Source organism: Bos taurus, chromosome 3, assembly GCF_002263795.3.
Source record: "Bos taurus isolate L1 Dominette 01449 registration number 42190680 breed Hereford chromosome 3, ARS-UCD2.0, whole genome shotgun sequence".
NCBI classification, from domain to species: domain Eukaryota; kingdom Metazoa; phylum Chordata; class Mammalia; order Artiodactyla; family Bovidae; genus Bos; species Bos taurus.
In genome coordinates this window covers 100,964,016-100,975,111 of record NC_037330.1, presented here as the reverse complement: position 1 = coordinate 100,975,111, position 11,096 = coordinate 100,964,016, and the positions used below count along the sequence as shown (strand labels likewise).

The window sequence follows — 11,096 nt, the reverse complement described above, 5'->3', positions numbered from 1 at the left end:
TATTTCTAGTTAAAAATGGCTAACTAAACATGTATGTTTATCACCACTCCCTCTTAATACTTTATTAAAACAAAAGTGGAGAGATAAAAACAGGCATAAATATTCAAGGTAGTTCAGTACCTGCTCATTGCCTCTCCTGGAAGAAAACCAGAGCTTTACTCACTGGAAAGACTGATTCACAGAAGTTCTGGATTGGGAATACTACACAAAGCTGAGGGTAGGTTTTCCATACTAAAAACTGAGGGATTAAGAAAAACATACATATGGAACAAATGAACACCCCCACCCCCACCATGCAGTCCTCTTTCCCTGCTTGGTTGTGAGAAGACTGTGGTGGTCTTATAATTGAGACATTGTGTTCATGTCCTAGTGTTTTGTGGAAGGTAGAACTTGTGAGTAATAAGGTTAGCTGAGGAAATACCTAAGCAAAGTGCTGAAGGAGCAGCCTGGTTCCTCTGCTTAGAGTAAAATGCAAGAAGAAAGAAATTATTTAAAGACAGAACTGTTCATCAAAAAGGAAGTAAAATGTAAAGATCTGGAACATTCTCAGCCTATGCACATTGAAAAGAATGAGAAAGGCCGTTTGGGAAAGAACCCTAAGGGTGTGACCTTAAAAGAGGTAAATCCTCATCTTTCATTGTAGGAAGAAAAAGAGAACATCTATAATTTTATAATTTTAAAAATTAAGAAAGAACGGTCATTTAGAAATGTGGAGGCATATTAGAAAAAGCAGCTGAAAGAATTAAAAATTGCTCTTCCTAAGAAGTAGGAACTGACAATGTGAAGGAATATGGCAGAGGAATACTGCTTTTTATTTGACATTTTAACCTGTGTACATGTATTACTTCATTTTAAAAGAAGAACAAGAGATAAATAGGAGTTGTTTAAGCGCAGATATGGCAGGAGAGTATGTACCAAAACAGGGGGAAGGACATAAGGGAAAGCAAAAATGCTGAGATGTCATTGTAGTCTCTCTGAATATTTGTAGTCTATTGGATGTTTTTTCCTTTTGGTAGAAAATTTTTGTAATCTAGGATATCAGCTTTTAATACTATTGGGACTGTGAGTTCCTATCAATAAAAGTGTCCTTTCTGAACACCAGGTGGCAAGAAATCTTTAATATACAGGAGGTAAAAAATTCTGAACAGTGTGGCAGTAAGAAAGATGCACAAATATTCAGATCATAAAAGTTACTTTCTCAGCTTTTAGAATTTAAGAATCCTAAAGGTCTGTATAAACCTCATGAAAAAAATTGTTTCCTTCACATAGTAGGTCTTCTCCTATGGTGTCTGTGTTACACTGTTTGCTGGTTCTTGTAAAATTAATGTAGGGATAGGGTATGGTCAATTTTATTGGAAACTGCTGAGAGGTCAAGTAACAACAGAGAAGAGCAATATGGCAGACACTGGTGGTTTTAACCAAAGCTACTTAACAGTAGAGTGACAGCAATGAGCAATGGAAGACTGCAGTGGGCTCAAGAGAGCATATGGAGGTAAGCAAATGGAAAGAGGGACGAGGTTTTCAAGAAGTGTTGTTCTGAAGGTAAAAAGAGAAATAGGGTAATGATTAGAGGAGGAGGGGAAAATCAAAGGCACTTTATGAGACTGAAAATATTAGACCATATTTGTATTCTGATGGAATTGATCCAGTATTGAGGGAGAAATTGATGGTACCAGAGAAAAGAGAAATTGCAGGAGCAAAATTCTTGAGAAGAGGAAATGGCATAGGAACAGGAGCAAATATGTAAAGACTGGTCTTTTATGGGAGCAGAGATACTTTATAGGTTTTAAAAGAAAATTTTTAAAAATGTGCACCCGTGGCTGATTCATGTCAATGTATGGCAAAACCCACCACAGTATTATAAAGTAATTATCCTCCAATTAAAATAAATAAAATTTTTTTTAAAAAGCATATGTGTACAGACGTGGGGAGATGAGAAAACCATGCCTGACTGCTTCTGTTATCTCCCGTTCAGAAACTGAAGGTACTGAGGCCACTCCTCCCGTTCCTACTATCCCTGCTGAGACCATCCCCAGAGGAGTAGGCCTTTTGACCAGTGAGGAACCCTCAGAGTAGTCGGGGTGGGGGGCATGAATGCACATGCTCTAGTGTCTAATCCAATAACGCAGTGTTTTACAAAATGTGGTCTCTGGAAGAATGTCATCAGCATCCTCTGGGAATTTGTTGGAAATGCAAAGTATCAGGTCCTACTCCAACTGACAAGATCAGAAACTCGGGGACAGGGCCCAGCAATCTATTTTAACAAGTATTCCAGGTGATTCTGGGAAGATATAGATAGCGGTCTGTGTGGAATGCTGAGAGTTTCTTGGAAGGTTGATACAGCAATTTCTTAGATATGAAAATGTCACAACCAAGAGCTTTTCATAATGAATCTAAGTAACTAACAAAAGCTTTAGAAGCACTGGGGTCACGCTCCGTTTACTTCCTGTCACCTACCAAAGGCCAAGTCCAAATCCACAACACAATCCTTCGATTGTCACAGAAATTATTCCCAAGAGATTCAGGACTCAGATACACCTGACGCTCTGAAGGCTAATTTCAAATTCTTAAAAAACATGCACTTTTGGGGAAAACAGTACATACGAGATGAAATTGAGGGAGATGTTGCACAAGGATGCTTGATTTGGAGCTGGACAGGCTGGGGCTCCAGTGTTAGAGCCACCACCTGCTAGTGTGTAACTTTGAACAAAAAACTTTCTGAGCTCCATTTTTCTCACCTGAACATATGGAGATGCTGATGTCTTATCCTTGAAGGGTCCATGCCTACAATCCCTTCTGAGGGAAGCTGTTTCCAAGTTGCCATGCACTGTGTTACATGACCCTGGTCACAAGTGGTTAGACCAGTAACTTAAATTAATAGTTCAACATTCCTGTACTTTGGAAAATGTGATTGTGTCAGAGAGACAGTTTTCTATACTTCTTTATTTCATTCTGTATCCAGAAGTAACCAGAGGTGTCTCTGTTTCTTTGCAATAAACACACAATTACTTCATAGGTTTGTTATGAGAATTAAACATGCATACAATCTTTAACACAGAGACTGGCACATAATGTTCAATAATGTAGCTGTTCATTATTAATGAAAACTGCAAAGCTATAGTGCCTCAGGTGATATGAAGCCCCAGCACTCAAACCAAAACCCCACATTTACCAGCCCCAAAGTAACCACATAAAGTCTGAATCATTAAGCCTTATTCCCCAAAGCTTTTAGCTCTAAGACTATAATGTATTAATATATGCTTTTGGGAATTCACTAAAATCCTAAGCTGTAGTGGTTTTTTGGTGCTATTTTGTATGAGAGGAAAGTTTGTCATTGCTTTCTGGGGTGGACAAAGTACAGAGAAGCTATATTAGAAATTTCAGAATATGCCATAGACAACTTTTCTAGTATAACCCCAAAGTGGGGCCGTGACTGGATTGTACGTTCAGAGTATGAAGGATTCTGCAAACAGGGAGGGGAGTTGAGTATCACCACTGCAAAACTGTCATTGAAATGGGAATGATGAAGATAAATAATGACTAAAGAAGATGGTCTTAATGACAAGAATCTTGAACAAAGTGACCATTCAGGAGGCCACAGGTCTAATTTAATCTAAAAGTCCCATGGTCCTCAACCAGACCAGTTATGACAAGAAATAAAAAGTGTAAATGAACACTAAATTACATTTTAAAGGTCAAGGAATCAAATTATATTGGTGACTGGATGTAGGGAATAAAACAAAAATGAGTGCTTGACAGTAAGTTTTGTCGAATAAGAAATGGTGGTGCCAGGGGCTGGTCGCGCGGAGGGGCGGTGCCACCTCGCTGAGTGGTCCCAGGCGGCCTCGCGCTCCGCCGGGAGCTGGGATCCCCCCCCCCCAAAAAAAAAAAAAAAGAAATGGTGGTGCCAATGCCAGGTTCAGGGGAATCTTTCTTCATAGAAGGCCTGATTTCATTTTTGGATTTCTCAAGTTTGAGGTGATTAGGAGATTTTTTCAGTAGAAATGGTCATAGGGCAGCAGCTAATACAAGACTGGAAATGAGATAATCGAAAGAGGATGAGGAAGAGATCACCACAGAGGTTACTCTGAGGTCATGATACTAAAAAAAAAAAAGAGTTCTCAAAGGACTGGAAAAGGTCAGTTTTCATTCCAATCCCAAAGGAAGGCAATGCCAAAGAATGTTCAAACTACCACACATTTGCACTCATCTCACATGCTAGCAAAGTAATGCTCAAAATCCAAGCCAGGCTTCAACAGTACGTGAATCGTGAACTTCCAGATGTTCAAGCTGGATTTAGAAAAGGCAGAGGAACCAGAGATCAAATTGCCAACATCCACTGGATCATAGAAAAAGCAAGAGAGTTTCAGAAAAAAATCTACTTCTGCTTTATTGATTACACCAAAGCCTTTGACTGTGTGGATCACAATAAAGTGTGGAAAATTCTAAAAGAGATGGGAATACCAGACCACCTGACCTGCTTCTTGAAAAATCTATATGCAGGTCAAGAAGCAGCAGTTAGACATGGAACAACAGACCGGTTCCAAATTGGGAAAGGAGTATGTCAAGGCTGTATATTGTCACCCTGCTTATTTAACTTATATGCAGAGTACATCATGAGAAATGCTGGGCTGGATGAAGCATAAGCTGGAATCAAGACTGCCAGGAGAAATACCAATAACCTCAGATATGCAGATGACACCACCCTTATGGCAGAAAGTAAAGAGGAAGCCTCTTGATGAAAGTGCAAAAGGAGAGTGAAAAAGTTGGCCTAAAGCTCAATATTCAGAAAACTAAGATCATGGCATCCGGTCCCATCACTTCATGGCAAATAGATGGGGAAACAATGGAAACAGTGGCTGACTTTATTTTTTTGGCTCCAAAATCACTGCAGATGGTGACTGCAGCCATGAAATTAAAAGACACTTGCTCCTTGGAAGAAAGGCTATGATCAACCTAGACAACATATTAAAAAGCAGAGACATTACTTTGCTAACAGAGGTCCATCTAGTCTAGTCAAAACTATGGCTTTTCCAGTAGTCATATATGGATGTGAGAGTTGGACTATAAAGAAAGCTGAGTGCTGAAGAATTGATGCTTCTGAAGTGTGGTGTTGGAAAAGACTCTTGAGAGTTCCTTGGATGGCAAGGAGATCCAACCAGTCTATCCTAAAGGAAATCAGTCCCGAATATTCATTGGAAGGACTGAAACTGAAACTGCAGCTGAAACTCCAATACTTTGGCCACCTGATGTGAAGAACTGACTCACTAGAAAAGACCCAGATGCTGGGAAAGATTGAAGGAGGGAGGAGAAGGGGCCAACAGAGGATGAGATGGTTGGATGGCATCACTGACTCAATGGACATGAGTTTGAGCAAGCTCTGGGAGTTGGTGATGGACAGGGAGGACTGGTGTATTGCAGTCCATGGGGTTGCAGAGAGTCGGACATGACTAAGCAACTGACCTGAACTGAACAAAGGAGAATAGAGAAAGAAAAATAGAAGTCCAGGGCTCAAGGCTTAGAAATGGCCTTATGGCTAAGAGGTTTGCTGGAAATGATAAAGAAAAGCAGGCCCAGGGAATGCAAGAAAAGTGAGAATAGCAAGTATTTGGAAAGCCAAGCTAATGCCATGAGACAGAAGCCAAGGCAAAAGGTTTTCTCTCACTAAAAGCTTCTGTATGGTAATATCTGGAATAGAACGCTGGTGTCAGTAGCAAAATATAAGGCTGTGGAAGAAACACAAGTGAATTCAAAATGACTCTGGGTGGCCTCTGTAGAACCTAAATCTTCCACCATTTGGGCTAAAGTTCACTTAGCAAGATCTATGTAATGACTAATGACAAGTATTCACTAACACTATTGCTGGGGACAAGCTCATAGGATAGACATAGCGCTTCTCTGAGATATGCGGACTTACCTAGCTCATCCCAGAGCTGCCTGCACTTATCTGTCATGCTTGTTCCTTGTTGCCTCCACAGTGTGAGTCGTGGGTCGGCCATAAACTGTTCAGTTATTAGTGTCAGCATCCTGGCTCCATTGGAATCTCTCATCCGCAGCATCTCTCGAACCTGACACATAAGGAGGGGCAGGTGGTTGGTGACTGTACATCATAACAAAGTAGGAGGAGAAGAAGGGGAGGAGGGGGAGGAGAAGATGAAGTATCTAAGCACAGCATATCCAAGGAGCCAAAAAGAAGGCCTCTTCTTCTGTAAGCAAGTTCTCTGCATGTATCAAGAGATCCTGCTGTGTGCAATGAGATACCACTTCATACTCAGAAGGATGGCTAGAATAAAAAAGCTAGATAATAAGTGCTGGCAAGGATATAGAGAAATCAGAACTCTCATACACTGTTTAGTGGGATTGTAGAATGATGCAGCCACTTTGGAAATCAGTCTAGAAATTCCTCAAATGATTAAACATAGAGCTACCATATGGCCTACTAATTCCATTCCTAGAGAGAAATGAAAATATATATATGTCCACACAGAAACACTGTACAAGAATGTTTATAGGAGCATTATTTATAACAGCTTAGAGGTGGAAACAATCCAAATGCCCATCAACAGACAAACAGATAAAAGAAATGTGTGGTATCCATACAATGGAATATTATTTGGCCATAAAAAGGAATGAAGTACTGACACATGCTACAACATGGATATATGTTTTTAAGTATTTTGAAATACTATGCCAGGAGAAAAAAGCCAGTCACAAAAGACTACATACTATAGGATTCCATTCCTAGGAAAGTCCAGAATAGGGAAATCTATAAAGACAGAAAGTACCTTAGTGGTTGCTTAGAGCTCGGGGAAGAGGGGCATGGGGAACAGGGGAGTGATAGGTAAAGGGAATGGGGTTTATTTTTAAGATAATGAAAATGTTCTAAAGTTGACTGCAGTGATAGCTGTACATATCTGTCAATATACTAAAAACCACTGAATTGTACAATTTTTTAAATGGGTGAATTTTATGATATGTGAATTATATTTCATCAAAGGTGTTAAGAAAGAAAAGAAAGAAAGCCTGCTGTGAGAGCCCCCAGTTCCAAAATACTAAGTTTCTGGAACTTCTCAGTGGCTAATACTCTGCACTCCCAATGCAAGGGGCCAGGGTTCAATCCTTGGTCAGAAAACTAGATCCCACATGCCACAACTAAGACCTGGCACAGCCAAATAAATCAGTTAATATTTTAAAAACAACAAAATATTGTCTCTTTAAGGCCTCATTGGGCAGCCTTGGGTTCAAGGCAGGGGGAGGTAGCTTCATTACTAATCCCCCCAGGAATGCAAACTCATTTAGAGACTGTGGAGCAAGAGGAAGAGGATGACCAGGGTGAGCAGTAGGGCTCCCTGGACGCAACCTGCTCCGGTCTGCTCTGCTCAGCTTCCCTCCACCCAAGTAGTTTTCAAGCATTCAGTACAGGTAGGTCAAGTGAGCTAGCTACAATGCATGAAGCCAGAAGTGTGGTGAGCCCAGTTTACTTAAGGGAAAAAAAAATCTTTTCATATCTTACCTTGGCAAACATTGAATTGAGTTGCTTTCCAGAGCCATAGTAACCACCCTGGGAGAGAAAGAGCTTCACTTGTTCTTTCACCTGTTCTTCATCCAAATGCCAACAGTTCTCATCATCAATGCTGGCCCCAGCTGTTGGGTCAGGAGCACCTGCGAGGAATAGGGTGGTGAAATGAATCTCCTGAGTTCCTACACTCCACACTCAGCAGGAGCAGCCCTCTGTGAGTATATTCAGAAACAGACAGGCATTCTGCCTTAATCTGGGCTTTGTCAATTGTGTGGCTCTCAATAAACATAAGAGAGTAGAGCTAGTTTCATGTTCACTGAAGTCTCAGTTGTATCCTCTCCCAAGGTCTACAAATATCATCCTGGGGTAAAAATGCACAAACACAAAAATAGTGATGTATTTTTTTTCCCCTAGGAGAATGTAATTTTTCTTCTATTTTGTTTTTCTTTGAAGTTTAAAATAAGCCTAAAGCACACATATTATTTTAAAATTAAAAAAATACTTTCTTAGAAAATAAAAATTTCTCTTTTTAAAATTCACTATAAAATTGTAGCTTCTCAAGTGGAGTCAACAATTCTAAATTTCTGGAAACTTGCAACCCAGAGCACAGGCAGGGTTGTATACAGGGTGATGTTTTATAAATTTATACTCAGAATATCTTTCCTTCCTGGGCTCACCTCAATGACATCACTTAAAACACAGTGTTAGTTATTTACACATCCCTCTCCCCTAGTAGCCTGTTAGCTCCTTGCTCACAGTTGAATCATTTATAACACAGTTCTGGTAATGTGACAGGCACCTAAGAAATATCTGTGGAATGAAAACTGAATCTTCTTCTCTCACTTTCTCAAAGACTGAGTCCTGTGATAAGTTTTTAGAACCCTGTCTCCAAGTGACAAAAGACTATAAGTCAGTATAGTCTTATAGTATAAGTCAATACTGTATATGTGTGGTCGTGCAATTGGTTACAAATTCATGTCATGTTTCATCAGTCAATCTACCTTTCTTCTTGTCCTCTTATATGAAAGCCTTATTTAAATGAAATCCAGGTCTGCAGAGAATAGTGCTCTTCTGCCATGCTTTTTCAGTGCATCTTACCATCCAGGAAATCAGGAGGACTCATATTTATTCTACAAATACTAATTAACATTAGGAGCAACCAGTTCATGGAATCTGCTATATGCTACTTTTCTTCAAATGTGTTATTCTCAACACAGTTCTGATCATATCCCTTCCCTGCTCAGAAGTCTTCAGTGATAAACCATTCTTTATAAATGAAGTCTAAACTTAGCTTAGCATTTAGGGCCCTTCCTCTTCAGGCCCTTTCACTTCTAGTCTTGTCTTTCCTATACTTATGCTATGTTTCAACTAGAAACTTAGTGTACCCAGAAGTCAATGACATTTCCTGACGACTTTATTTATGCTTTTCCCTTTACTTCCCTTCCTTTCCCCACAACCTGTTCTTTGGCCAAAAAGCATTACTTCTCATTGTCAGTGTTGCCTCAGCTCTATAGTCAGGGCTGCACTGAGAAAGGAAAACCATAAAATACGTATACAGAGAGGCTAACACTGCTGAAATTTACTTGGCAGGAAAGTCTCTCACTGAATTCACCATATAACCCATACACCTCACCTGTCAAAAGTATGCCCTTCATACTCATATGCATGAGAGTAATGTAGTAACTCTCTTCTTCAGTTCAGTTCAGTTCAGTCACTCAGTCGTGTCCAACTCTTTGGGACCCCGTGAATTGCAGCACACCAGGCCTCCCTGTCCATCACCAACTCCTGGAGTTCACTCAAACTCACGTCCATCAAGTCGGTGATGCCATCCAGCCATCTCATCCTCTGTCGTCCCCTTCTCCTTCTGCCCCCAATCCATCCCAGCATCAGAGTTTTTTCCAATGAGTCAACTCTTCGCATGAGGTGGCCAAAGTACTGGAGTTTCAGCTTTAGCATCATTCCTTCCAAAGAACACCCAGGACTGATCTCCTTTAGAATGGACTGGTTGGATCTCCTTGCAGTCCAAGGGACTCTCAAGAGTCTTCTCCAACACCACAGTTCAAAAGCATCTATTCTTTGGCACTCAGCCTTCTTCACAGTTCAACTCTCACATCCATACATGACTACTGGAAAAACTCTCTTCTTAGCACTTTATTATTACTTCTCTTAAAGACCTGTTGCATTTTGTTTTATAATAGAATTGAGCTTGTCTCATATACTCCCAACTACATTGAAGCTTTTAAAGAGTAGAGTAGGGATTCATTTTTGTACCTCACAGTGCCTGGATCATTACAGCATTGAATTAATATTTATAGAATGAACAAATGCATGTCCTATTGACCATCTAGATTTAAAACCCAGGTGGGCAAATAATATATCCTATACTACTTCTGTAAACTGAAAGTGGAAAAGAAAAACAAATATACTCCTTTCATCCTTCAATATTTGTTAAAAACAGCCATTTATTGAGTGCTTCCTACATGACAGTGTCTAAGTACTTTTTATACATATCCCTGCAGTGGCTATAAGACAGGACTGGAAAAGGTCAGTTTTCATTCCAATTCCAAAGAAGGGCAATGCCAAAGAATGTTCAAACTACACTGCACTCATTTCACTTGCATTCATTTCACATGCTAACAAGGTAATGCTCAAAATCCTTCAAGCTAGGCTTCAACAGTACGTGAACTAAGAACTTTCAGATGTACAAGCTGGATTTAGAAAAGGTAGAGGAAGCAGAGATCAAATTGCTAACATCCTTCTGATCATAGAAGGGCTTCCCAGGTGGCGCTAGTGGTAAAGAACCCGCCTCCTAATGCAGGAGATGTAAGAGATACTGGTTCGATCCCTAGGTTGGGAAGATCCCCTGGAGAAGGAAATGGCAACCCACTCCAGTATTCATGCCGGGAGAATGCCATGGACAGAGGAAGCTGGAAGGTTACAGTCCATGGGGTCACAAAAAGTTGGACATGACTGAAGAGACTTAGCATAGTATACTGGATCATAGAAAAAGCAAGGGAATTCCAGAAAAACATCTACTTCTGCTTCACTGATTATGCAAAAGTCTTTGACTGTGGGGATCACAATAAACTGTGGAAAATTCTTTAAAAGATGGTTATATCAGACCACCTTATGTGTCTCCTGAGAAACCTGTAGCAACAGGTCAAGAAGCAACAGTTAGAACTGGACATGGAACAATGGACTGGTTCAAAAGTGGGAAAGGAGTATATCAAGGCTGTACATTGTCACTCTGCTAATTTAACTTATATACAGAGTACCTCATGTGAAATGCTGGGCTGGATGAAGCACAAGCCGGAATCAAAATTGCTGGAAGAAATATCAATAACCTCAGATATGCAGATGACACCACCCGTATGGCAGAAAGTGAAGAGGAACTAGAATTTTATAATTTCATTTATTTATTTAATTTATTTCTGGCTGTGCTGGGTCTTCATTGCTGTACGGGCTTTGCTCTAGGTGCGGCAAGTGGGAGCTACTCTGTTGTTTAGGTGTGTGGACTTGTGGAGCATGGGCTTTAGGGCACAAGGGCTTCAGTAGTTGCGTCTCCCTCTAGAGCACA

The 11,096-nt window shown here is 40.3% G+C and overlaps 1 protein-coding gene across 1 annotated transcript in view; it reads right to left on the bottom strand.

Moving 5' to 3' along the window:
• ZSWIM5 (zinc finger SWIM-type containing 5) overlaps nt 1–11,096 on the bottom strand; it is a 158,931-nt gene that overhangs the window by 34,920 nt on the left and 112,915 nt on the right. Inside the window, 2 exon segments of the mRNA XM_024990173.2 lie at nt 5,918–6,068; nt 7,514–7,662. Of these exon segments, the coding sequence (XP_024845941.1) occupies nt 5,918–6,068; nt 7,514–7,662 (300 nt within the window).